Source organism: Brienomyrus brachyistius, chromosome 18 (assembly GCF_023856365.1).
Source record: "Brienomyrus brachyistius isolate T26 chromosome 18, BBRACH_0.4, whole genome shotgun sequence".
NCBI classification, from domain to species: domain Eukaryota; kingdom Metazoa; phylum Chordata; class Actinopteri; order Osteoglossiformes; family Mormyridae; genus Brienomyrus; species Brienomyrus brachyistius.
In genome coordinates this window covers 10325057-10352882 of record NC_064550.1, presented here as the reverse complement: position 1 = coordinate 10352882, position 27826 = coordinate 10325057, and the positions used below count along the sequence as shown (strand labels likewise).

Below are 27826 nucleotides of genomic sequence, written 5' to 3'. Positions count from 1 at the left end.
TAACCCCACGGTGGGCATGGCGAGACATCATAGGCCCCGCCCCCGTAAATGTGATTGGACAATACGGCAAGCGACTTGACCAATAGAGCGCTGGCGGAGGCCTTTCTGCATATAGACTCGGTCCCCCTGTAATTTGTATGTAGTGCTGAGCTGTGGGGCTGAATCGTGTTAAATGGCTTGATAAAGCGGCCGTTTCGATTCAGCCGAAGGTAACGGTGCACGGTCAGTGTACTAAAGGACAAAGGAGCCGAAAATGCGACGGGGACTGACGGGAAGAGCTTTTGAGATGCTGGCTTGCGGTTCACTCGCCAGCCTGGGGGTGACAAAGATGTTTTCGCCCATCACGAGGGCGGTCGCCCCCATTTCCGCGAGCCGCAGGCTCCGGTCCACCTCCTCGATGCAGGGCTACTTCGAGCTGGCTCGGGAAAGGTCCAAAACCGTCACTTCGTTTTATAACCAGTCAGCCATCGACGCGTCCGCCGAAAAGGTAACTCCCTGGGAAACGCGGCTCCGCGCAGCATCCTACGCACGCTCATGCTCGGCCGGCCGGGCGGGTGCACGTTGGCCTGGGCGCTGCTGCGAGCTGCGTTTATTCCCCATGAGCACACGATCAGGCTTCGATCGCCGCTCATGATGGCCGAGGATCCGTCTATGGCCTGGAAACCTTCCTGTTACATTTTCTCTGCCACATAGTCCTAACTGTATATAGCATAGGGCGAAAATCAGATGTGCGTCGATATGCAGCAGTGGTACTTCACGATCCTGATTGTTTTTTTGCGTTACAGTGTTTCTAGTATTCAGACAGATTTTGGCTGGTAAATGTATTTATTTTCCCCTTCTTTTGATGGCAGGGTATGGTCCGTCATGCAGAGGGAGAGGCTGTTAACCCAGGCTGGGCTTGTCATCGATTTGTCCACTTTGCTTCGTAATCAGGATTGTTTCGGTATCGGAAGCGAAGCAGAAAATATCTAATCTCTCCCATGCCTAAATTATCTGGATAAATAAGCAGAAGCGAAATTGGCAAGGTGATTGACCTGGTCCCACGTGTGCTGAGTGATAAGGGCACGACATTTGCAAGCTGCACGGTCGGGGCAAAGCAAGGTCAGAAAGCGCGGTGCGTCCAGATCAGTGCATAGTGATCACTGTTTTCGCTTTAGCCGAATGGCCCTAAACTATATAGCGCAGTGGCATAAGAGAAGCTTTATTACTCATGCAGTTGGGGGAATTTGCGTTGTTTCAGCAGCAAAATGGATAGTACACAAAGGCTAATGAAATGGCAACAAAACGCTATACAACATAAGAATAAAAGAACTGGAATATACAAAAAAGTGAATATGTGTACATCCAAAAGTGGACATCTTCAGATGCTTAGAGGTCGCAGGTAGTACAACAGCTGTGTAGAGCAGCCATAAGCCAGAATCCCATCTCTGAGAATCTCTTGCTGAAACTGTACTTTTTACTAGTATGTGCAATAATAGACTGTTACTGCATGCTGCTTCAATAATTAGCTCTGATTATTCACTTAACATTGTATATGGCATCGTCGCAAATATTTTTGAACATTTTGTATGATTATTTTATTTTTTTAGCTGTTTTTTGTATTGAACTGTCATGAAAGTAACTTCATTCGTGTTACACAATGACAATGAAGAACTTCAATCTTGAATTTCTGCATAAAGGGTTTAATTGGTTTGTGGTATGCGGCCTGGGCATATATCGGTGTTTTTGCTATGCTGGAGTCTGGCCAGACCATACTTGAGATACCTGCAGTGTGAGATGGTATTTTGGGCAGCTTACCTTGTGGGAAAATTGGGGTGTATGAATATGAACCGGCATTGCTGGTTTGTTGCCCTCTTCTGATATGAAAATGAAAATACTCAATGTTTTTGCATTGCCTTCCCAATTGGCTTTGTTTTGTGCGTGTGAGAGAGAGCAACGCCCGAATTTCACAGAGGAACTTCGTGTTTTGTCTCCTTGTCCACATGGTTTAAATGATCTGAGGGGATACAAGACTGACAGACTCTCCTCGGACTTCTTTTAGTCCATGAGAAGCCTTGTCTTTGGTGGCCAATGTCTGAACTGATTATTAAGACATTTATACTTCCACTCACTAATAAATGTTTCTGCTAAGCGTAGCGTAGGGTTGGGTGAAAGAGTTTTTGAGTGAAATGTTGGGTGTCGGGTTACTTCTGATCTGAAGAAGTGAGCTTTTGCTTCTTTGTCCAGCTGGTTACATTTCTGGAGCTGCGACCTGTGACCTTAGACGCTGCATGTTTTCATTGACGCCAGCTTTAAACCAGGTTTACCTTTTTGTGCTTCCCGTCATGTTGAATGGTCCACAATAAGAGCCGTTTTGTAGAACAGCCGCTCTCTTAGTCATTTTTGGGCAAAGTTGGGTCTAATGCATCTATATTACAGATCCCCGGCAGAAACCAAACAAACAGGTTTTCTTGCGCCTCTTCTTTCCTCTAGGCCTCGGTCAGACTGACACCAGCCACCATGCTGTATGCTGGAAAGTCGCAAGATGGACATCACATTCTGGTAACTGTTTTTTTTTCTTACCCATTTCCCCCCCTCAAACCCAGTGGTGGGAGGGGCCATGTTAATTTTTTTTCCCGTTTTGCTTAGTGTGTAGCAGGTGTGTCGATTCTGTGCTTCTTTACTTGGTAAAACATGATGAATTGAGTCAGCGAGTTGTTGGAAGTAGTCATTTGTACTTAATGGCCGTGTTGTGCCTTTTATTTTAGTTTTTGTCTAGTTTTAGTCGACTAAATATCATAAGATTACAATCGACTGAAACTACAGTTGATGTAGTCGACTAAAATTAAAAGTGCAAAGTATAATGTTTGAAGTTTCCCCTCGATTTCTGAAAGTCATTATGTTCACCAAGATGAAATGAAACCAATGTGAAGGGATGGTATTAAGGTCTGACTGTGCAGTACAGAAATACACAGATGTCACTCTTATCTGAAACACAAACACATGTTTGTTTACCTGGAAACTGAGTCCTGTACAATCAGTAGTGACATTAGTGCAAAAATAAAATCCCTTCAAAGAAAAAGTGAATATGCTATAATTCCACCAGGCCTGCTCTCTGAATATTAAAATAAAAACATAAAAACGAATATTTGTAATATTTTTATTTGCTATTGTTCGCTGTTATTTGTTTTGCCTGAATTTCTCATGTTCAAAGACCAATAATGGTATCAGGGATTTATACCAATTATCAAGAAAAAAAAATCCAAACATTGAAAACTTCTCAACGTCTGTTAGTAGCAGGAAGTGCAACCATTTTATTTTGGCAATTTCAACATCAACATAATTACCCCAAGGCTATAATTCTATCAGTGTATAGAGCCAAAAATCAACTCTCCTGTCCTTCAGGTAATTTCATGTTCGTTGAGGTTTCCGCTATTTAACAACTGTATAAAGCAGGGGTCACCAACCTTTTTGAAACTGAGAGTTACTTCATGGGTACTGAGCCATACGAAGGGCTATCAGTTTGATACACTCTTCTTAAATCATGTATAATACACATGTTTTAAATGGTTTTTTTATATATTGCCATTTTCAAATCTATATAAATGCAAATTTGATTAAAGAAGAATAGCAACAGGATAAAATTAAATTTTAGACGCTGCTCACTGGTGAGTTGTGCTATTTTTAGAACAGGTCCCATGTTGGTGACCCCTGGTACGAAGTAATGTTGTTTGTTATATAAATCAACTAAGGTGAACCAAAAAATGTACGTTTTCGGGGTTGCCAAATCTCAAGCATCTGGCATGACACTCACGCTTTCAGACACGCAGGAAATTTTACGGCAAATCTATATTATGCCATTATAAACCTAAAGTTAGCTACGTCAAAAGTGTATTTACACGGTTAAATACAAAACCAGACTATTTACAAGGTAAGAACTGCTACATGAACTGAAAATTTCACTCCAGCCGGCTGGCCGAAGTTGGCAACCCCGCGTTTCACGTGGAATAAAAAATAAAATGCGCTGTTTTCAACTGAAACGGCTCGTCATTCCGTTCGCGTTGTTACTCCTACAAATATAAAGCTAATATGAGAAATACATGTTACGTTTTATATCTTTTCGAAATAATATGACCGCCCATATCCTACTCTAATAGCGGTCGAAATGAAGTTTGTATGTATTTATATTAAAACGAGACTTTTATTACCTGTGTGGGATTATGGAAACAATACATGAACATATATATGACATAAAACGACTGTATTAGGGGTTTACGGCAAAAGTTAAGCACTTTATTTAAACATGCACGATTTTCACATTTTTGAAATGCATCCCATCTCTTTTAAAACGTCATTTTAAAGCTAGTAAATGAGAAACATATATGTTCGGCTTTATATGTCACGTGACAATAAATATTTTTGAATTGTACTGAATTAATTGGATTTGACAGTCAGGTATTGATTACATGCAATGTTGATACAGCTAATAGGCTACATAAATAAATATATCACACTAAATAGTTAAACAATTCGATCTTCCGTACCTTCTTCAAGAAACTTTCTCTAACTGGACCTCTTTACATTTTAGCTGAATACCCCTGTATGCGAACTACATTAAGTCTGTATCTCGTCTCTGGCAAACATTTTCGTCTCGTTTTTATTCGTTGACGAAAGTATCGATACACTTCGTCATAGTCTTAGGCCTAGCGAAATCATTTTAATTTAGTTATCGTCTCGCTTTAGTCTGAAAATAAAGGTCGTTGACGATAACTAATGAACACTGGTATTTATGAGAAAAGTAAAAAATTATCTTGTTCTGCTTGAACTGCTCCCCCGATTCACAAGCGGACCTGCAGGGTCAGCAGTTTTTTTGTTGTTGTACGGATTTGCCAGTTGTGCTGTGTTAATAAGCAGTGAGAGGTGGGTCTGCAACAAGGCACGATTCTTCTGTCATGTTAAAGTTTTCTGTTGTCTGGCTTTTAATCAGTTGAAGATATGGGTTAAATAGAAAAATAAAGAGTGTGATCTTTTTCAAACTAAAAATTAATCCACGTAAATGTGCTGTGGTAAATCGAACTGCAAGTGTTGTACGAAGCACAGACCGTAATAATGAAACGCAGACTACTGCCTGCTTTTCTGCAGAGCCGCTGAATGAGCAGCCTGAACTTGCCGTCTTTCCTCTTTGCATTGCGGGCCGTGCGCCTGTTTTATTCCACGGTGTCCTTGATCGCTGGGAAAAGTTCAAAAACTGTTGGTTTTGTTCAGCGCAACCTTTCATTCGGTCACAATAACATCTGTTATGAATATTGCACATGGTTTGCTCATCTCGTAAAACAGCACTCTGTTCATATTTGCGATAAATAATGGAATATTTTCAGTTTCGAAATGGTAGTCGTGTTGCGTAACGATGGCGCGCCTGGTTTGTGTATTGGCCTTACTCTCGTTATGGCAGGGAGGGAACTGGAGTGATTAGTCACTGGAAACCTGCTCTATGTGCATTTTGCATTTTATCTGACTCTCCCTGCTGCCCCCTCCCCCTCCCCTCCAGAGCAGTGCCAAATATCTGCACAAGGAGCTGCCGGTGCGTATTGCCCATCGCATCAAAGGCTTCCGCAGCTTACCCTTCATCATTGGCTGCAACCCTACTATCCTGCAAGTGGTAAGTCCCTCCCTCAAGGGCTGTGCCAAACCATATCGCCCACGATAATACTGGTGCAGTGTTTGATACGATTAATAAAAGTCATATGTCGATATTAAAGATATTGCAACGCACCATCAACACAGTCTCACAAACAGGGGTCTGTATCACGAAACGAGATTGTTGCTTTGCCCCTTTACTTATCAGATTTAAGAAGTTTAAACGGACTTTTTTCATTCGCTAACGTTTAGCCTAGACAAATTTTCTTGCTAGCCCAAAAATTCAGCTTTGTGATGGAGGCCCCTGAATCTGTGTGTGATGTTTCATTACGAAATTGCTCTCACAAGACTGGCAATGTGATGTATAAGCTAAGGAAGTGGAAGCCAGCAGAGCCAAAAGCACAAAATTGTGAGCCAATTTCTGAGGCTGCTTCCTAAAAGCATCCTTTAGTTACGGGATATGAGACCTGAATCAAATGAGGATCATTTATAAACTATGCAGGAAAGTTATAACAACACCTTAAGTAGAGGCACCTGCATGTGCATGATGAAAGTGAGACACCGCGTAGAGAGGAGAGCCTGGCGGCCGATCCCAAGGCTAAACCAAGCAGATAAGCGGCACTGAGTCCACCTAGAATAGCTGGAGTATTTGCAAGCAGAACTTACTTTAAAAGACCGGAAAGGCAGGCTGTTTGATGCTAAGCATCTCTGTTATTTGTAAAAACATAGCTGCATTTTATTCTATATGCTGTTTTGTACGCGGTTTACTTTTATATCGAAGAGTGAGAGACTTTATCGCTCTATGTATTTGCACTGAGGAATTTTGACAGTTTCTTTGAAGTTCGATTTAAGTTGTTCTCCGCACACTAAAGAATTAGTTTGCGGAATATCTGGTTTATGTATGATTCATTTGCTTTTGACAATGTGCACCAATGTATTTTGTTATTGACGACAGAAATGTGAGATAAAAATCTCGCATTGAATACCTTTATGGCAAAAAAATACCACGAGATGTCGTGATATAATTTTAAGTTCATATGGCATCGCTCTCCCTCCACCTGAGTCACAACCTGCAAAGCTGTCATTGGCACGGTGCTGTTTGTTCATTTTGACCTTGCCCAGATCGACGATGAATATTTAAGACTGCGCACCTGTTTGTAATGCCTGTCACTGTGGTGTGTTCAGATTCCAGCCTTGTCTGGATTCACCGTTCATTTTTCATGTAAGGACTCGCCAGATCTGTTTTTTTCAACTGCGTGTTATTGCATTTTGTTTTTGTTTTTATAAGCTGGAAGGTTGCCAGTTTTGAATCCCCCTTTTCCCCACATGAACTCAGTTGGATGGCTACAATAAGACGCCTTCCAATCTCCTGTACAGATATGTTTCCTGCAGCATATAGTTTTGGCTTGTTTTCCTCCAAGAGACGGGCACTGGGTGACCTCTGTCCCAGATCTGCCCCTGCTGGCTGCCAGCGGCATTTATGTTCGGGATGCAGCTCCTGAAGGGAGCCTCTTTTTTTCCCTGCGTGCTCCAAACAGCAGGGCGGGGACAATTTGATGAGCTGGATCAGGTTTCGTTTTGCTTTGCAAACTAATTGGTCAAATACGACTGTCCTGTAACCTAAATCTCGACGAGATGGAGCCACTGGATGCTGCGCAGTGTACACGCAGTGCCCGTGGCAGTGAATCACTATCAGATATGCGTGAAAATATGTGGAATAACTGTTATTTCCACTGCTGAGCAAAAACAACAGCTGTTTAGCATAGGGGGCATGTGAATGTGGGGGGTTTCTCCTTTTTTTTTTTTTTTTTTGGCAGGTCTGAAGCAGTGTTGACTGTAAAGGCTGTAACTTGATGAGTTTAAGGGCTGTAAATTGAGCTGTTCTCTTTTCCTGTTTTCAATTTTGCTTACTAGTCAGTAGTCGAATGGCAAATTTCCAAAACAGACTTTTTCTTTTTCCGTTTTCATTTTTGTTTTCGCGATGAGACCCGCCAGTGTGCTAAAGTCAGGCTCCCTTATCACATGTCAGAGTGCCGAGGAACAAAACTCACTCAGTCCTCCTGTAATCTGACAAAGAACTTTTGTTCAATTTCCAAAGCTCGTGCAGTCCTCCCACCCGGTATCAGGTGGAGTGTGTTGCAGGAATTTGATCTTCACTTGGAAGAATAAGGAAGATATTGATGTTGATGATGATGATAATATTGACATTTGATAATTAAGAATCATTATTATTATTATCATTATTATTATGTTGTCATTGTGATTAACATTTTATATCATAATTCCATAGCTGAGGGTCTGTGTGTGCCTCCTCAGTGATAGCTGTGAGTGGGGTGGTGTCCCCTACCTGGCATTTCTAACCCATGCGCTGCCTTCCCTCCCCCAGCACGAGCTCTACATTCGGGCGTACCACATGCTGAGCGACTTCCCAGCGGTAAGTGAGCGCATGGGGGCTCGAGTATGGATGATGTGAGGACGCGTCTATTAACAAAGTAGAGGGGCTTCCAAATATAGTGCGGGCCCGGTGTGACTGGTAAGGGGAGACGCTGTCACGCATGCCAGCCGCTTGGCAGAGGTGCCCAAGTGACTAAGCGGGTGTCGCATTTGTTCCGACTGCTGGAATTGACGTGGGCATCGCAGTGTTCAGTGCTTTTTTTTTTGGGGGGGGGGGGGGTTAAACAAATATAGACATCTGGACAGCTTGTCTTGATGCCTTTTCTGCTGAGATGGTCGGCTTAGTCACCCCCTGAGTTCCTGGATCTTCTGTATCTAGGAGACTTGTGTACAGAACATGTGACTCGCTTTTTTTCTTTTCTTTGGCCTAACCATATGGGGTTAGCCACCGTGGGAGTTGTAGTATCATGGAGCAGAATAGGTGTAGATAGCCCTCAGGGTCGGGTTAATACGGCTGTATGCTGAAGGCGTTTTTCTGTCAACTGTGTCTGTGTTTACAGTCGGAAATCTGTGGTGAGTGAAGGCTGTGTGTGTGTGTGTGTGTGTGTGTGCGCGCGCTGACTCATCACCAGCTTCTTCATCCTAAAGTAGCTGACTGGGAATTGTGAAATTGCTGACTGGAACATCATAGCGTGTAGGTTAAATATGTTCCTAAATCATGTACCGTATGGTCCGAATTACGTGGTACTAAAAGCCATTCTGAGGCATTTAACATTCTCTCTGTAAATTGTTGAAATAATCAGTGTTTGCGCATTAAACTGTTGTGGTACAGGCAGTGCCCAGGTTACTGACGAGATCCGTTCCCCAAGTCCGCCTCTCAGCCGAGTTTGTAAGCCGGAAAGTTAACAATACAGTAATGATAAAAGTATCTGCGTACAGCACTGTACTGTTTTAACGAGCATTGCAAAGTAATGCATGCATTCGTTGTTACGAACTATTGTGTTTAACAGATTTTTAACATAAAAGGCTTCATGGCAGTTTGTTTGTTAGTGCAAGTTGTGCTTAAGTCGGATCTTCTTAACCTGGGGACGGCCTGTAGTGTCTTGAGAAAATAAGCAGTTTCCTGCGAGTGGCCTGACTGCAGCGCCCCGTGCAGGCCTGACTGCGGCGCCCCGTGCAGGCCTGACTGCGGCGCCCCGTGCAGGCCTGACTGCGGCGCCCCGTGCAGGCCTGCCTGCGGCGCCCCGTGCAGGCCTGCCTGCGGCGCCCCGTGCAGGCCTGCCTGCGGCGCCCCGTGCAGGCCTGCCTGCACTGATGTGTTGCCCCTGTGTCAGATCAAGGATCAGGAGACAGAGGCTCAGTATTGCAAGCTGGTGCAGCAGCTGCTGGACGACCACAAGGACGTGGTGACCATGCTGGCCGAGGGGTTTCGGGAATGTCGCAAGCACCTGCAGGTGGGTGTGTCCGGGGGAGGGGGGAGGCTGGGGCTGCTGCTCTATGGGGTTTGGGGGGAGGGGCCTGAGATGTATGCCTTTTTTAATCTAGAGGTTTCAGAGAGAGCAGTACGGACATCAGAAATCAGTAAATGATGATTCGATCTTCTGCAGACGGGTCTGTCTGAACCCCGCTTACGTCGGGGGTGCAGAGGCGAGCCAGGAAAACTGCGTGAATTGAAATATGTGGAGTTGTCGTTAAGATGGCCCATCTCCGAGTCTCCAAGGGGATGTTTGCTTGGAGACCGGCCGCACATAAACAGCATGAACGCCGCACTACTCAGCCTCCTGGTGTCTGCAATACGTTAATTAAGGACATTTTATACGGCTGTTATGCTTGATGGAAATGTCTCTGCATGTTAGTCAGATGTGCAAAATAAAATGAGATATAAAGAATGTAGGATGGTTAACTTAATTCTTTTTAATGTCTAAATTTTTGTGGTGGGTGCAATTGTACGTATGTTCTTGCGATGGGAAAGTTTGCGAAATTTGCGTAAGATTAAAACTCATTAACACGGTTTCAGCTTCAGTTCTTAAAAAGGAAATGGGCTCATTTTCTGTGCCGCTTCCTTCCCAGGACGAGACCCTGATTCGGAGCTTCTTGGACACCACGCTAACCTCGCGCCTGGGGATCCGCATGCTGGCCTCGCACCACCTCGCTCTGCACGAGGACAGCGTACGTCCCCCCCCCCCCCGTTCAGCCGTTCCGTTCTTGCTCAGGATGCTTTGGTGGTATGGGGTCTAGGTACTTTCTCGTGGAGATTGAATCTTGTGAATTCCTTTTATTGGTTTATTCTTATTGAAGTAATTTCTTAGCAGGTCTTATCATCCTCTTAAATCCAGAGGGAAAGAATATTGTGCAATCAAAGAACAGCACCCTATATAACTTATTAATTACAGATGTTAGCATCTCAGCGTCTACCCCCCACCCCCCCATAATCCGTGGATAAAGCCACTTTCTGTACTGATTCCTCACGGACTCATGACTCCCTCGACCTGCTCTGCTCACGGGCGTTTTACTGAAATGATGCCTTTGGGTGCCCCAGGGGTCCGGTGTAATATTTCTATACGACCCAGTTACGCAACTCTCTATAAATACATTTCTCTCTGAGACTCATTTCATAGGGGTGACTTGGCTGAGCAGATGCTCTTGGCTAATATTTACTTCGCAGTTAATGGATTGAGGAAGATCAGAATATTTTTTTTCATTCTAAGTTTTAGAGGTACGCTTGTTAAACATCACTGGGCTTTCAACACTTGATTTACCGTGCTCACGAGATCTTGTACGCTCTGCCAGGCCAATATGACAACGGGGTCTTCGGCACGGACTCTCGTGTCCATGTCCCCCATCTCGTTCTCCTCTTTTATTGTCTAGGGAAGCGAAGGGGAAACGCCTGCGGACAGTCAGAGCCTCTTAGTCTGAGGTGCCCGTTCCCATCTATGGCAGAGCAGTCCCGGTTTATTCTAGAATTAATATTTGTTATTCATCATTTACATATGATCCAAAAAGAACTTTGTTAGTGTACGGCGGGCGAACAGGCTCAAAGCTGGGACTCGCGGCTAAACACGAGACTCGCTGGGGAGTGAGTCATCGGCAGGTAAAAACAGGACAGGCGTGAGTAAGGAGTGAAAGTTGCTGCTTGTGTCTGTGCTTACGTGCCTCTGCTCCCGCAGCCCGACTTCGTGGGAATAATCTGCAGGCGCCTCTCGCCGAAAAAGATCATTGAGAAGTGGGTGGATTTCGCCCGGTGAGTGCCCCCCCCCCCACCACCACTAGCACTATTTCCGTCAGCCCCCGCTTTGTGTGTCTGCCCCTATGCCAGTTTCCCCGCCCAGGTAGGTTTACAGTGCAGTTGCGCAGGCTTTGTTCAGTGCTGTTCTGTGTTTTTCTCAAACTATCGGCAAATATTCACTCAACCTTTAACTTTTCAAATAAAAACTTTTTGTTTAGATGTGTGCTTGTTATTTGTAGCTGAATTTAAAAAGGTGAAGCCTTGGAACGGTTATTAAGGAGAAATGTACTCTAGGCAAACGACACTAGAATTTGTTTTTTTTAAGGTTATTTTTTCTTTTTTTGGGGGGGGGGAGGGTTAAATTCAAGAATGTTAACTAGTTCTTCAATTAGGGAAGTCAAAAGGTCATGCAGCGCTTGTTTTGAGGTTTGTTGATTTGTTTGATGACTTGTTTATGAGTTCTGTTCTCTTGAGATCCCTGTAGTCAGCATGTGGGCTGGGCGCAAACAAAAGGCTGTAGCACCACAGCTCACAGAAGAAAAATGCACATGTCCTGGTACAGGAAGTCCCCGGCACTGAAATAGAAAACACCCCCCCCCCTTCTGAGATCTGATTGGCCGGTCCGAATTCATAGCAACCAAATGAACCAATCGGATCCCTGCTTTTCATGGCTTTTTTTGTTTTGTTTTGTTTTTTTCATTCTGTGCACTTTTTTTTTTTTGTCAGCGGGCAGGGTTCCCATTAAAGTAACTGCCGTGACTTTCGTAAACAAGATCTTGCTAAGGTTCTTGTGAGGCATGAGCTGTGAGAGGATGGCTCAACGGAATGAGGGAGGGTGGTTCTGTCTGTCTGAAGGTCGTGTAACTCCTAGCTGGGCCTCCTTTGACACGTTATAAAGCCTGTATATCTGTCTGCAGACTTGTTTGTAATGGTAGTTAATGAGTAGTTAACAGCAAGCATTCGGTCTGCAGCGGCTCCGTTGTGCCGAGCATGTGCAGTGCACGCGTGTACACGTGCGAACTGCGTGCACTTGTTTTTCAGACCCAGACTCCCCCCACCCCTCACCCCCCCCCCCCCCAGCGCTCCACTCCTGTGCCGGCCTGCCATTACACTTCCAGCCCTGCGCTCACACTGTAACGCCGGTCTGAGGCAGCAGGCTCCGTGCGTAGGCCAGCGCCAGTGGCTTCCCTGCAGACTGCTGACGCCTGCCGATGATGTAGCTCAGCCAATTTCTGCACATGGCGGTTATTTTACCTGCTTGTATCATGTCTGGGTCTGTCTGTATGTGGGTGTAAAACAGATACTGTCTTTGTCCTGTGTGTTAGCCGAACCCTTTCAGAAGATCTCCAAAAGTACCAATGTTTTTGAGTCGGCTCATTAACCCATACCATACTGGGTTAATGAATACCTCATTAAGTTATGTAACTAAGTTTACTAATTATGTGAGCTGCTGGTGAAATTCAACCCGCAGATTAACACACAGGATAGCTGAGGTGCCCCAACGGAGGGGCTTGGGAACTGAAGCGATGTTCATCTAGTATTCCAGGAAGGTATCATTTTGGAGAGCAAACTATATTTTTTGTTACTGTGCATTTACATATTCTGGTGTTTTTAAGGGGAAACTTACTGCTCTGAAAAATAGCTGCATGACATTTGTCTGACGGCCGAAGACTTGTGCGTCGCACTCGAAATACCCGGAAAATTCTGCCAACTTTATTCTGCAGTTGACCACACCCTGAACCAGTCCCCTGACCCCCATCACAGCATGTTAACCTGGACCCCCCCCCCCCCCCCCCCCCATGTGCTCCCTAACTGATGGGCTTCCTGCTGCCCCCACAGGCGTCTCTGCGAGCACCAGTACGGAAACTCGCCCCGGGTCCGGATCAACGGGCACGTAGCTGCGCGCTTCCCGTTCATCCCTCTGCCGCTCGACTACATTCTGCCGGAGCTGCTGAAGAACGCCATGAGGTGCGACCCACCCTCCTGCCTGCTTCCTGTCAGGTCTCAGGGCGCAAAGTCATAAATACAAGTGTCCTGTGTCTGACTGTAATGTGGACACATCTGTCACCCGAAACGGCACGCGTGTGCACATTGACACGTTTTGTCACAGCTGTCGCTCTGTTTTGCCGCACTGTGAGTCGACGGTGCGTGTGTTTAGGCAAAAATCACCATTCCCTGTCGGACCATTCACATTCAGGTCGCATATGGAAGAGACTTAAATCTGACTTGGAAAGACTGGGATAGTTACGTTCTACGTAACATGAATAACATTGAAAGAAAACGGTTGGTGTACTGAATAAGGTGCAAGGGTCACGTCCTTGTCATCTTTGTGGGACGTCTCTTGGTGACCTTGCTGTGAAAACGCCTGCGAGAATCTGTACCCTGCTGTCTGAGCCTGAGGACTTGCTGGGAGGCGAACGTGCTCCTCCACAAGACCTAGAAAAGTAGGTCTGGAAATTTCCAGTGGACAGACTTTTTCCTACAGATATCCTTCAGCATACGGTATACAGATTATGAATTTCACCCTCAGTGTTTTTCCAAGGTCTATATACAGTATAATCCCCCCCTCACGGTATGAAGAAGCAGTTTTCAAGTCCGCACACAGGCTTATGGGAATTGAAATTGGCCTTCCAGACTGGCATGGTGAGTCTTGCCAGTCTCTGTGATGTTGACACAGACGGTGATTGGTCAGGAGAAGGTCTCCATGGCAGTGGGGCAGATTTAAGGTGTCTTGCTGAATGGGTTCGCTGTTTGGTCTGGGGGCAGTGGCATCTCGTGCCCCATTAGGATGGAGGGTGATGGTGTGTGGTCCCAGACTGCCCTCTTAACCCTCCTCCAGTCTGCTCTGCTGCCTGCTGGGTTGAGCACAGGCTTGAGGATTTGTTGGCCACGCCCCTTTTCCAGTTACTTTCCACCCTCCCCGTGCAAACCGTGCGATTACGTGTTCTGCTCGTGTGAGCCGAGTCACGTTCTGGGAACAGAAACCGCTGAAGTGCTCAATGCGCGAAAGCCGCAATCAAGACAAACGACCCTCATGAATACAAGTGTTAACTAGCACAAACATAAATGCTGGTTAAGGTTATGAAATCATTTATTTTCATTGGTCAGCTGTGTGTGAAACTGTATGGGCGTATTCCATTTATAATGAAAAGTCAGTTATTGAAGTGGACATGTATGGATCGTATCAGTCAGTGTGCTTCAGTAAAAACGTCCAGCTGTGTTGACGCGTTGTACTCCCCTCCTCAGACCCTCTGCTTGGTCTGACGTGGATCTGTCGTTTGAGTGCTGGGCAGCTGTCGTCTGTAGCTCAGCACTCCCGAGCTCCCGCGTGGCAGTCTGTAGGAAGGCTGGGTCATGCAGTCTGGGCAGTCAGGCCTGGAACATACCGCCCTTGGCAGGAAGCCGCGGCAGACCCTCTGTCGCGTTCCTTCTAGAACGACAGGCTGCGGTGCCAGTCTGGGTCCTGCGCTCACCTCAACCTAACCCCGCGAGAGTGGGGGCGGACATTTGAAAGCATACCACCCCCCACCAGCACCACTGTAAGCCTTTAGTGTCAAGGACAAATATCTGTGCGCTTCAGTGCCTTAGTCACCTGCCACGTCTGCCAAAAGTTCAGGGGGCAGCTGTGCGCTAAGGCCATTCAACCGCTGCACGTGGCCCCCATCATTTTCCCTGCTTAATTACACATTTACCAGTATAATCGTGCATTTTCCATCACTGTGATCAAAGCGCTTAAATGGGGTTTATCCAGGCCTGGTTTTAGCTCCATGCTGTTGCATCATGGGATTCTCTGTGGCCCAGAGGGGCTGGGTTGTTCACAGTGACACGTTCATAGTCGTCTGAATCAACATGATCAACACCAGTGGAAATATATTTTATTTTGGGCAGCTCGCTACTGGTAGAGACATGACAATAGACAATTGACAGTTAGACAGAATAAATGCAAGAGACTAGATAAACAATGGAGAGGGTCAAACGTAGGAATGTCATGTGATTAAACTTGAACAAAACCATCATATCTAAGTAGTGAAATGTTGAATGTTGATACTGGTACAATTTAGTCAGCATACATATTGGCGCATAAGACGTTTCGCATGGAACGTGCAATTATGACTCTGAGGGCCGTTAACCCCTGAAAAAATGCTCCAGGGCACCGGATGAATGGCGGACGCTGAATTCGGACCCTGGCTTCATTCTCATAGGAGAGCATTATGGGATACATTAAAACGAAAGACTGTGTAACAAGATGGCACGACTGCAGCCAGATGCTGTGCTTCCTGCTTCTTTGATTTTACAAATGGCAAATTTAAAGCATGATTTCATTCATTTTCCCCTTCGCTCAGGGCCACCATGGAGAGCCACCTGGACACGCCCTACAACGTGCCTGACGTAGTGGTCACCATCGCCAACAACGATACGGACTTCGTCATCAGGTGAACCACACGCTTCACCCCGCATCCTCTGATAGTCGTCCTCTGCTCGTTCTTGACCTTTCGCGGGTGTATGTTTACATTTGTCTGACATCACTAGACTTGCAGTCCAGGGAAGGGTTAGAATTTAATGTGGGATTTGAACCCACGTCCTTTTGGATTGTTAGCACCGTGCCGCACTTGTTGAGCTACAGGAATGTAAACTCTGACTGCGGCATAAATTTAGTTTGCTGGAGTAATGACCACATGTCAAGCAGGTGACTTAAGAGGTAGACCTCCCCCCCTCCCCCTGTCTAACAGAAATGCAAGCGTCCCTAGGGGGTGTGTCTGAAATAGGAAGATCATGCAGGAGTGCCACGGGGCACCTGACGGTTGTTTCTAAAACGGTTAGCCCCGCTAAGTGCTTCTTCGCGTCATCTTTTTGTTTACCGCGCACGTTGATGTGGTGGTGACCTTTCCTGGCCGCACTCGGCCGCATTCACCTGGAACACCGTTTTCTTGTGCTTTGCTGCTTGGCTGACAATTATGTCATTGATGCTCACTTCCTGCGGCAAAGCGCAGTTCTCAGTCGCCACCAATGTCATTGACTAGCAGCAGGGCCTCTTAGATACACCCTTCGATAGTTCCTCATGAGTACTTTTGCTTATTGAGTGACTGTGTTTTAATAATCATAATATTTATCTGTGGGGGGAGGAAACAGCCATTTTTGAGGGTAAGGAAGAATGGTATTAATGTGTTTAATTTTTTTAAGGAGCAAATGGCTCGTAACGAATCTGCACGCTTCGTTTAATGTTCACATCGCAGCTGTTCCCTTTTTTGTGAAACTCTAATAGCTGTATGAGGAAAGGAACATATTGACAGGCAGATGCTTACTATCCTGATCCCAGCAGCCAGCCTGCTCTTGCAGCGGGTTCATTTTCTAACGGATCGGATGTACGGCTGAAGTGTCTGTTATAGCTGGAATCCAAGCTCCGGTTTTTGACGTTAACTGAATATGAAGCATAGAACGAAATTAAAATGCTGGACGTTCTTTGTTCCTTTTCATCACTGAGGTTAGTAAATAGCTCTGACCAAACTCGTATCAATAGGCTTATTACAGTAGAATTGTAGCTTTCCATTTCCTAACTGTGTTGTTTGGCAGCTTAAAGTGAAGGATATCTTTAATACATCTTTAGCACTTTGAAACTGCTGTTGTGTGCCTGAGCCGTGTGTGGTCCTGCTGCAGAATCTCAGATCGAGGAGGAGGAATCCCTCACAGGATCCTGGACAAGGTCATGGACTATCACTTCAGCACGGCCGAGGAGAGTGCCCAGGACCCACGTATGAGCAACCTCTTCAACAACATCACCAACAGCGGCCCCCAGTCTGGCCCCATGCATGGGTAAAGGGCCCGCCCCCTCTGACCTTGGAAGTGCACCATTATAACCCCACTGCATGTCGTCTTTTAGGGCAGCGTTTCCCAATCCGGTCCCTGGGGACCTCCAGTCAGTGCACGTTTTTAGGGAACTGGGAGGGAGCAAAAATGTGGACTGTCTGTGGGCCTAAGAGGACTGGATTCTGCCATCTTCATATTTTGCTCCTTGGGTCCACATGCAGATTTTTAGAATGACACTGGGCCCCTGCTCATGAAATTTGTTCCATTGATTATGCAGTTTTTCCTTGTCTTTCATTATAAATGATTGAAATACCTATTTGTTCTGAACCAGATTCTTGTTCCGGATCTGTGCCATTGTGGTCTTTCTAAGGGACTCCCTTGAGTGTCAAAGTCTCAGGCCCTGTTTCTCTCGCCCCCTCCCCCGCAGATTTGGCTTCGGCCTGCCCACCTCCAGGGCATACGCGGAGTACCTTGGCGGTTCCCTGTCCATTCAGTCGATGCAGGGCATCGGCACCGATGTCTACCTGCGTCTGCGCCACATCGACGGCAAGGGGGAGAGCTTCCGTGTCTGACCCCCAAACCTGCTGTGGAGAGACTACTGAAGGGTGGCAGTATCTCCCATTAACCTTCCTCCTGCCCCCAGCCACCTTGGGGACCAGCACCCCACTGCGGCAGCCGCTGCCAGTAGTAGACTTGAGCTGCTGGGATGACTACTTTCATTGTTTATTCGTACGACTGTATTTGCAAGGCTGAATTCAGGTACTGTTCAATAGTCGATGGCTCGTCGGAAAGGTCTGCGTAACGACCGACGTTGAGGAAACCTTCAGCCTTCAGGAAGTTGATTCATATGGACTGCGTGTGATCCTGACCTCGCCCATCATCTTTAAAGGGCCGACACGTGCAGAAAAAGCTAAGGAGACGAGTTTCCATCAGAACCGCCTCTCGCCATGTTCCCACAAGTATGGAAAGAGACCAGCGTGACGTGACAGCTGACGTGGAGAATCGCCCCGGATGTATTGACCCGATCTTGTAATTTGTGTTGGGACGCACTGCCGAAGGACTTCGGTGACCATTTAACGCTTGCCTGTGTTTAAACACTAACAAGCAACACGGTGGGGAACAACTCAGTCTAACTTTCATCTCGACGACGGTTGCTGATAAAGGCTAGACGTGTATTTAGCTGGCTTTCAGTGTGGACGATTTAAGTAAAAATTTGGACAGTCTATTACACATAAGTACTCGACATTGGCTCATATTTCACTCATGTAGCTTTTGGTCTTTACTTTCTGAACTTCGTGCAGTTCGTGATACTAGTTACCTTGTAAAGCCAATGACTTTATATGTATTGTTTTTTTTTGTTTTTTTTTTTGACCACACTGAAAATGCCTTTTAAGTGCTAACATCACTATTTAACAATGCTATGTATTGTTTATACACGTGTTCGTTAATCTTGCCTGATAAGCTGTTGGAGTGGGACATTGCTTTTCTTTGGTCATTCAAAACGTTAGCGACACGTATGCAGCTTACATTCCGTTGATGGTCATTTGTTTAATCAAAAACAGTAGTTCACTTGTCCTGTCGGATACTAAGTTAATGTAAGGTCATCTGAGAACATAAACGCAGGATCCTTAATTATTTTCTATTTTTTGATGTAGTCTGAGAAAAAAACAATGCATCTTGAGTTCGCGCTCCAATCGGTTAACGTTGCCTGTCGTCGAGCCACTACTTCTATATTGGCCAAGTGCGCCCACTTGTGGCACAATCTGAACTGGCAAAACGTAAAATGACGTTCAATTTTATTGTAAAGCAAAATTTGAGAAGTGTTATTTGAATGCGTATGTAATTTAAAGTTTTGCACATTTTTCATCGTCAATTGAGACTAACATATCCCAAATAACCAGATTTTATGAAGTAATTTTTGTTTTGCGGAGATTTGAATTGTTGAATTGTTCTTCCTAGATTTCAACTGTATAGTTTCTTGGGCATTATTAAATTCATGATGCAAGCAAATGTGAACTTTGTAGTCATTCATAATGCAATTGTCATCAGATTCAAAACCAAATCTGTAAACGCCGTTTTGGGAAAAGAATGGAAATTTAAATCGATCAGACAACTGCTTATAGTTGTGGAGGGTTTCTCTGTTGGCTTGGTCTTTACGGCCAGAAGCTACAGGACGTGTTATTAAAATATATTTTGAACTGTGACCTTCCACTTACAAATGCGATGTTAGGCAAAATGTTTCATTAAACACATTCAGCTTCAGAATCTGATCTGTCGCAGTTTTAGATTAACGGATTTTAATGCTTCTAGCACGATGTTAGTATCACCGAATTGCAGCATATTATACAGCTTGATGAGGCAGGCCGGCAACGACGGCGCCACATGACCCAAATCGGTCTCGTATTGCGGGTCATCCCAGGGAAAACCCCTAGCTCGGGAAGCACCCCGGGAACCGGCGCCCTCGTCACGTGACAGGGGCGAAGGCGAAAAGGGGGCGGGGCGACGGCACTGGATTGGCGGCGCGGTGCCTCTCGGTGGGCGCAGCATCTCCCTCCTCCGGGTCGCTTTCGCTCGCAGCTGACGTGGATGAGACTGATCCGCGGCCATCGGGGGCAGTAAGGTAAAGGCAGGTGCCCGCTGTGTGTTTTAACATGTAAAAAAGCCGCCCGTCCGGCTGCCAGGGAGGTGGGTAGCCGGCCGCGACAGTGGATCCTGTATTGCTATTGACAGATTTTTATTTGTGTATTAAGTTGAGACTCGCGAACTGCAATTAATTTAGGTGCTTCTGCTTTTTCATGTTGTTATGCAGAATCACAATTAGATAATGTAGCGAATATAATATGAATTATGTATCCATCCTGATAAGATTTTTTGCTGTTTACCTCTGTTGTTGCTTGACAAACGTGGCCGTGGAAGAAAGAGAAGAATTTGCGCGACGCAAATCGGGCGTCATTGCTCCTCCCCCCCTCCAGAAAAATGTTGCGTTTCACGACGATTTGTTTTCCCGGCCTTTCCGGCTAAAGTCCCAGGAGAATACAGTCAGCCAACTTCTGTTTCTTGGGTGGCTGTTATTAAAATGGATCCCGGTGCTTATGGGAAAGCCGAAAGGATGCGGTGCGTGGCAGTGAGGGGGGGGACCCGGCTTCCCCGTCCACCCTTAGGGTGGGGGATCATTTTCAGGGAAATCACTGAGCAGATGCTGAATCCGTATAAATCGGGCTTTCGGGGGGCGAGGATTGCAGTTATTAAACCCCTAGACTTTACTCCAAATGTAGCTTTCAAATAATAGCCGGATGTAACTTTAAAAACTCGCTGCCGACCACATCCGTGCTTTTGTTGCAAGTGTTATTGGCAGCGTTAGAAGTACGATTTAAAAAACTTTAGTATTGCGTGCAAACTGTCGCTGGTTACACGGGTTTTGTATATTAGTAGATGCTGGTCGTTGATTAAACGTTTCGCATTTTTCGCGTGTTTTAACAGGAAACGTTTCAAAATTCGTAGTAGCACATACGTACCGAAAACGGGCTTGTTTTTTAGTTGTTCCTTAATATGACGATGCATGTGATCCCCAAGTCACAAAACACAAATTACAGGTGTGGTGTTACTCAGGAAGCAGGTCTAAGCATATAAGGAAAAAATCGGAACTTGATACCTTGTGTTCCCGTTTAGGTATGTGATGAAAGCCCTGCAGAATCCAGGGGAAACCCGACCAGGTAAGTTTCTGGCTGCATTGCCCTAATCTCCATGACCAGCTGTACGATTTCATTGTCCATATAGTAAATGAAAGATCCGTTCTCCCGTCAATTTGCGTCATATCTTGTGTCTGGTTCTCCAGCTGCATATAATAAATGTGAGGTACTGTCACGGTGTGGGTGCAGGGTTGCCAACTCTCAGGCAAACAACCTTACTGCAAATCTCTATTTTCATTATAAACCTAAAATTAGCTTCATCAAAAGCGTTGGGGATAGTTTGCAATCCCTACAGACTATTTACAATGTAATAAAACTGATACATACATGTACACGCGTGTGCCTGTGTGCGCAGACTTGTCTTACATTGAAAATCTCACATCAGCCAGCTCACCAAAGTTGGCACCCAGGGGGGGGTGGTGTATGTCTGGTGTTTGTAGATGCGCATTTATTAACAGCCAAACCTTTTCCGCTGATCTTTGCAGTTATGAGCAGTGAGCTGAATGTGCCCATGGGTTCTCCGGCACCAGGAGGCTCAGATCGATTGCAGGATGGAGGGGGGATGGACTACCGGGACTGGGTACGCCGGAGCTACCTGGAGCTCGTCACCTCGAACCACCATTCTGTGCAGGCCCCTCTCCTGGAGGAAGCTCTACCTGAGCCGGGCCAAGCTGAAAGCCTCCAGCCGTACCTCCGCCCTCCTCTCAGGCTTCGCCATGGTGGGTTTCAAACCTAGAGCAGAGATGCGTGGCAGACACCTAAATTTAGCATTCAGGAAGGAAGTAGGAGGTATATAACATTGTGTTTAAGTAAATTTAATGAATAAAGCTAATAACTCTTGATTATATCAGGGTAGATCCAGAACTGAAGGTGTTGGTTGTCTGTTAGGTGGCCATGGTTGAAGTTCAACTGGAGATGCAGTACAACTATCCGCGGCTGCTGTTGATCGCCTTCAGCGTGTGCACCACAGTGCTGGTGGCTGTGCACCTCTTCGCTCTGCTGATCAGCACCTGCATCCTGCCCAACGTGGAGGCGGTCAGCAACATCCACAACCTCAACTCGGTGAGCGAGTCGCCCCATGAGCGGATGCATCACTACATCGAGCTCGCTTGGGGGTTCTCCACCGCCCTGGGCATCCTCCTCTTCCTGGCCGAGGTGGTGCTCTTGTGCTGGATCAAATTCCTGCCCGTGGATTCGGGGACTAGAGCCAATTGCAGCACACCTGCCCCGTCGCAGCCCGGCCACAGCGGTTGGCAGGCTGCCCTGGCCTCCACCATCATCATGGTTCCTGTGGGCTTCATCTTCGTGGTCTTCACCATCCACTTCTACCGCTCTCTTGTGCGCCACAAGACGGAGCGCCACCACCAGGAGATCGAGGAACTGCACAAGATCAAAGTGCAACTAGACGGCCAGGAGCGGGGGATCCAGGCTGTCTGAAGCACTCGCCCATTCAGAACGTCCTCCGCCTTCTGCCCCAAAGCCCCGTCTCACTCGCAAAGCCTAATAAATGTTGCATGGCGACGTCTTCGCACATGGGAAGTGATCCTCCAGTCCTTATCCACCCTGAGCATTATGTGTAGTCGTCTGTTGCACCTTTCAGTGACTCACAGAAGTCTGACTTCTCATGCGGGGTGCGTTGATCCTGTTTTAACTTTTAACAATGAAGGAAGGTTTACGACCAATTTTTAAGGGCTATTTCATGTTCGGCTAAGTGTGAGTCTAAACAATTAAAAAAAAAAAAGTTTGACATTTCTTGAGCTGCTGCAGCCATTCCTATCTGCTGCATTCTCCTGACTTAATGTTCACTTTAGGTAGCAGTCAGGTTTCTCAGCGCCCTTTGCTTAAAATAGGGCAGTCTGTTTCCCTGAACTCCAGCTGAGTAAATGAGTTAAGCTATACGTGATGATGTGAAGCACGGCACTCGTGCGTGAGTTCCGAGTGCCGGCCAGGTGCATTGTGGGCAGGCTGCTGTCGTAAACGGCCTGCGTGCCACTTGATACCTGTTTGGTTTACAATGATGAGTTTCTGCACACATTATTTCAAATGGTGTTGTTATAATACAATATCTGTATCATGGATGCATGGGAGACACCTTTTATATTAATGAATGCAAATATGTGTCTAGCTTGCAAACAGCAGCTTTTCTTGGTTGTCGCTGTATTTTTTATGCTTCCCCCATTTTTGGGATTTAAAGGTAAGACATGTAACCCCCCAGTGCTGTTCACACGTCAGTGCCGTAATGAATTTTTTTTTGCAACTCTGGTCTCCGTGACGTGTTTCGTGTCTCAGGTGTTTGAGCATTTTATCGTTGTTGACGTAATTCCGGTAACGCAGTGCGACTTTCCTAACCATGTGCCCATCGAAGCTGACATGCAAGCTCTTATCCGCCAGAAGCATATGTGTAACCTGTCCCTTCCTGCCTTTATTTTCATGTCACATCACTGTCTATTTGTAATTTTATATTGTGAAGCACAAAAAAGGGAGAAATGCGTAATCAGGGTACGACCCTCGTGTCCGTTTACGGAGAGTGGCCTACTGAGCATCAAACAAGTGCATCTTTTTACAAAATCCTTTCTTAACGTTTGAGTGAGTTTACATGATGATTGATGTTATGTTTTTTTGTTTTTGTTTTTTTTTTAAGCCTAAGAATGACCAGGGGTCTGGGCATTTTTTTCTCTCTATAGATAGGAAGTGCTGTAGGTGTGTGTCGTTGGCTCATGGGAATTTTATTTACACAAATAGAATAAAAATAAAATACAAGAATAGTAAATGAGTGGTTCAGGGAGAGAACCAATCAGATTGTAGAGGATTGGTTGGCCTCCGCTTCCTCCTCTTGCTTGCACCCACCTCCTCAAAGTCCGATTATTTCTGCTTATCTCTGAACCTATCGTTTTTTCAGTCTGTTACCAGAACAATTTTGTGGAAGTAAAACTCCCGCAAACTTGGGGCTAAAATGAACTTCGTAATTGCTAATTGTATACCAAATATTCTGTAAATGAAGTAGTAATGTGGCAGTTTGGTGTAATTTGCACTCAAGTGGGAAAGGTCTTGTAGGAAAATAAGCAATTTACAAAAGACATTCCAGCTGATGTGTGTGTGTGTGTATAGGTTTGGTAATAAGGGAAACGTTGCAGGTTGAATTTAGTTTTTAACGTTAGCGCCATAATGCTGCAGTTACACCCTGTGCCAACTAACCAGAGGAACAGCACTGAAAGCTGTTCCTTTGACCAAACGGATGCTTTATTGGCTCGTGCTTATGGTAAAAGTTCAAGTGCTTTTTTAGCCATAAATGTTACGTCCATTTGCTTTGAAGGGGTTTTCATGATGCTGTATTTAAGACGTTGCACTGCTGTTCTCAGACCCTAACAATAAAGCCTAAATGTCTGTTATCACATGTACGTGTGGTGAACTGTGTATGAGTCATTGTCCAAATGTTATTAAAGAGTAACAATCATTGAATGATTGATAGGTTTTGGTGGTGCTGTGGCCTCACACCTACAGGGTTGGTGGGTAGCGGTGGAAAGTTCGGGTCCAGAAAGTAAAAATCCAGACCAAGATTTTGTTTCAGCCAACAAGTTGAGTATGAAGAGTCACAGTCACAGTGTGCTCAACTGGTTGGTTGAAACAAAAACTTGGCCTGGATTATTTCTTTCTGGACCTGAACTATCACCTCACCTAGTGATGTGTGGGTTTCCTCTTGCAATTTTAAAGCATGCATTTTGGCAAATTTGTATCTCTAGATTGGCCATAACCAGAGGTGGAAAATTTCAGGTCCAGAAAGTAAAAATCCAGACCAGGGTTTTGTTTCAACCAACCAGTTGAGTACAGTGTGACTCTGACTCTGTATGCACAACTTGTTGGTTGAAACAAAATCCTGGTCTGAATTTTTACTTTCTGGACCTGAAATTTCCACCTCTGGCCATAACATGTGAGCATATGCATTCGTGTACCCTGTGATGGAGTGGCATCTCATTCAGGATGTTCTCCTGCCTTGTGCCCTCGACTGCTATGGATGGACTCGAGGCCCACCAGGGATTCTGTGCTTTGTAAGAGGTTGGAGGAGGGATGCATAAAGGTTCTGTTTCAGATTTACGCCTTAATTCATGAAATAGAACATTTTGCAACTGGATTCTAGTTTCCCGTAAGGCTGGGTTATTGATACATCAATGAAATATTGCAATGTAGGAATTTGGCCCTAAAGAGGTGCCCATTTGCACTGGCTGCCAGGTGGGTAATTGAGCAGGGGTTGTGATGGCTGGTAGGCAGGGGCCTATAGGGGAATAAGATCAGTACTCATTGCATGCAACTAATTAAGTAATTAGTAATAATGAGCCAATTATGTTTTAAACCAGTAACAACTGCAGTTTAATACAGTGCCAAGGGTATAAGATGTCAGGGTTGCGTGATTATTTCTGGTTGGGAGGCAGAATATAGCCAGTGAATGTGATTGTTTGCGATTGTGGTCCATGTGAATGACACCAGTATCTTTCCTAGGTAAGAAGGGCATCTGGTTTCATATGAAGACTATCTCACAAGAATTCCAGTGTTTGTAGAAGTTGGGCCTAATCCCTAGTTTGCAAAGTCTGTACTACTTCGCTCCAGATGTTGGTGACTTGGTTTCTGCAGTGTGTCCCTGTTCAAGCTGAATCTGAACTGGCTGAGCTGTTTAGATTTGATGGCATCACTTAATTGGTGTTGCTGTATTGCCAAAGCCGCTTAGCCTAAAACATGTTGGGGAAACATCTGAGTCTGAGATGGAGGTTATCAAGAGTTGCTAGAACACTTCACAGCTTGCATTGGCATCTGGGGCCTATAATTTTAAGGGTTTCAGAAAACTGCTGCAAGATGCTCAGGCTGAGGCTTTGGATGCAGGTGCTGCCGGAAGTGACTTCAATGTAACTAATGCTGTCTAGCATATGAGGAATCGCCCTTCCCACTCTGGTTCATTGTTGCTTTTCATGCACATGTTTGAGTGTGTAGCTAACAGCGTTCAGAATGTGGGTGTACTTTTAAGCTAGCTCTCCTCCCTGCTTCAGTCGAAATGCATTTTTTTAAAATACTTGTAGTACAACTGACAAGACTCACTGGCCAAGCTGAACCCTCTAGCTGTGATGAGCTGAAGAATTGCCTGACTTGGTATTGTCACGTTGTGGACAATGACCAAAGTATGACCTTGTTTTTAATCTTCTCTCTGAGCTGCTGGGTCTGCACCCAGAGACCTTGCCTAAATTAATCTGTTGCATGTGATCGCTGTGCCAGTTGACTTGCTAAATTTGAAAGACTTGTTCTGGATAGGAATTGGAGTTCTGGGATCGGGAGTAGGTGACCCAGCAAGTGACTTTGGATGACATTACAACCTGTGGAATTCACCTTGTGTGCAATCACCACCGCCCTCCCCCCCCCCCCCCCCCCCCCCCCCGCAAGTAAATAAACCAGTAACTTTTTGGTTTGGTCTTTTGCGTTGTATCTATGGATGAAAGCACTGGTTTTATTTCATGCTCTTCTGTACCCTGAGATGTCTAGCTAGCATCTGTTTGCTTAAATTTGAATTTTTGGCACTTCATGCAAAGTTGAGCTCAATGCTTTGGATATGCATTGCATAGATGACCAATATTTTGTAATTCTCAAGTTGTAGGTGCATCCTGCGACTGGATGCGGTCTTGCACAGGCCAGCTGACCATTCAGCCCCGAGTTTTGAATCAGAAGGCAATGACTGAGGTGAGTCTGCACTTCCATTCCTTAACAATCCTAGTCTTTGTGCTTGTTTCCTCTGCAGCATTTGCCGACTTCCTATCACAACTAAACACCAACTCTTTATGAAGGCAGTACCCCGGGTTAAGAACTTGCGACGACTCATACTTGCAAACAGATGACCGTAAACTTTGGGTCAAATGCAGCACTTTGTGAAAACTAACGCATGGAGAACTTTGATGCTCATGAAAACGTTGCATGATTTCAGCGGTTTGTCATCTTGAAGTACAGCACCATATATAGTTAGGTTTTTTTTTTTTGCCTACAAATTAGGCAAAGATGGGTGTCGTTCATAACATGGGGGCTGCCTGCACTACAAAACTGCTTGGCTGTGGTGGGACAGGAATACTGTTCTATGTCACCATCTAAATACATGCCCAGGGTTAATTGATGCTTGTGCCAATGTATTCCTTTGCAGGCATTTTCAGGAGTTTAATTGCCACACTTACCTTTCGGCTTTCCCCTAAATCATTAGTCTGCGTGAGCTGGATGTGATCATCGTGAGCTGGGTGTGACTGCACTAGCATCTCTGCAGGCTCCCTCTGTGCCCGTCGACAGTCTTCATTTGAATGCTGAGGCCTGCAGAGTCAATGCCAGTGGGCTCTTACTCCCACTGGCTCTGGGGATGATGGCATCTTGCCCTTTGACCCTGAAACATGATCTTGTCTCTATTTCTTGGAAAGGCATGAAGACTAATTCCCCATATGGATTAATAAAATACTTTTTTTACTGCCTCCTGTATTCAAGATGCAGATTCTTCCAGTCCTGAGTTATTTGCTACAGATGCTAACATATGCTGTGCACAATGCTTGAACATACCTAGCTGAGGCTACTGCTCAATAGTAGCCAAGTCTACGCAAGCAGGTATCAGTTTTCAATGTCATCTTTATTAAAAAATTTGTATGTCTTGATGGGGAAATCTGCGCTTGTCTCGCCTTCTCTAAGGAGAGGCAAGAGCATAATGGGACTATAAAGAGATCGAGCATCCACACTGGGGCTGGGAGGAGCACACAGCAGGACCCGGAAGCTCTGCAATGGGTTGTGGTCGGCTGAGTCGGATAAAATGCAGAGCCAGCGATCCCCGCTCCTGCGAAAATGGCTCCTTTGTGCTGAGGCTGGGGAAAATGCCAGTGTGGCTTAAACTGCACAGAAAGACTGAGAGCCCCCCCCCCCCCCCGTAACCCAGATCCTCAATGAGGGCAGTGTCCCACTGCTAACCTCTCTTCCACCACAGCCTGTACCATGTCCAGCTTCATGTGTATGTTATACTGACACTTTACACCACCAGCCACTTTTTTTTTTTTTTTTTTTTTTGGGCATTTACACTGTTCAACAAACTTACTTT

General features: G+C 45.6%; 2 protein-coding genes, 1 long non-coding RNA gene and 1 other non-coding gene across 4 annotated transcripts; all 4 read left to right on the top strand.

Moving 5' to 3' along the window:
* The first annotated feature begins 107 nt into the window (after nt 1-107).
* On the top strand, nt 108-19051 carry bckdk (branched chain ketoacid dehydrogenase kinase). The gene is made up of 11 exons (XM_048984416.1): nt 108-487; nt 2473-2541; nt 5528-5638; nt 8003-8050; nt 9345-9464; nt 10081-10179; nt 11178-11251; nt 13076-13204; nt 15580-15669; nt 16892-17047; nt 17469-19051. Exons 1-11 carry the CDS (start codon nt 254-256, stop codon nt 17611-17613), a joined length of 1275 nt encoding a protein of 424 aa, XP_048840373.1. The 5' UTR covers nt 108-253; the 3' UTR covers nt 17614-19051.
* A 453-nt stretch (nt 19052-19504) lies between these two features.
* On the top strand, nt 19505-24124 carry orai2 (ORAI calcium release-activated calcium modulator 2). Its single transcript, XM_048984420.1, is given in 5 exon segments — nt 19505-19661; nt 20711-20754; nt 21216-21364; nt 21366-21449; nt 21619-24124. Coding segments are annotated over 4 exon segments (819 nt in total). The 5' UTR covers nt 19505-19661; nt 20711-20717; the 3' UTR covers nt 22168-24124.
* A 523-nt stretch (nt 24125-24647) lies between these two features.
* On the top strand, nt 24648-27209 carry LOC125713376 (uncharacterized). The gene is made up of 3 exons (XR_007383571.1): nt 24648-25224; nt 26360-26448; nt 26957-27209. It is a non-coding gene; the product is annotated as an uncharacterized LOC125713376 (long non-coding RNA).
* On the top strand, nt 25835-25929 carry LOC125713549 (Z30 small nucleolar RNA). The gene has a single exon (XR_007383626.1). It is a non-coding gene; the product is annotated as a Z30 small nucleolar RNA (small nucleolar RNA).
* Nucleotides 27210-27826: the final 617 nt, after the last annotated feature.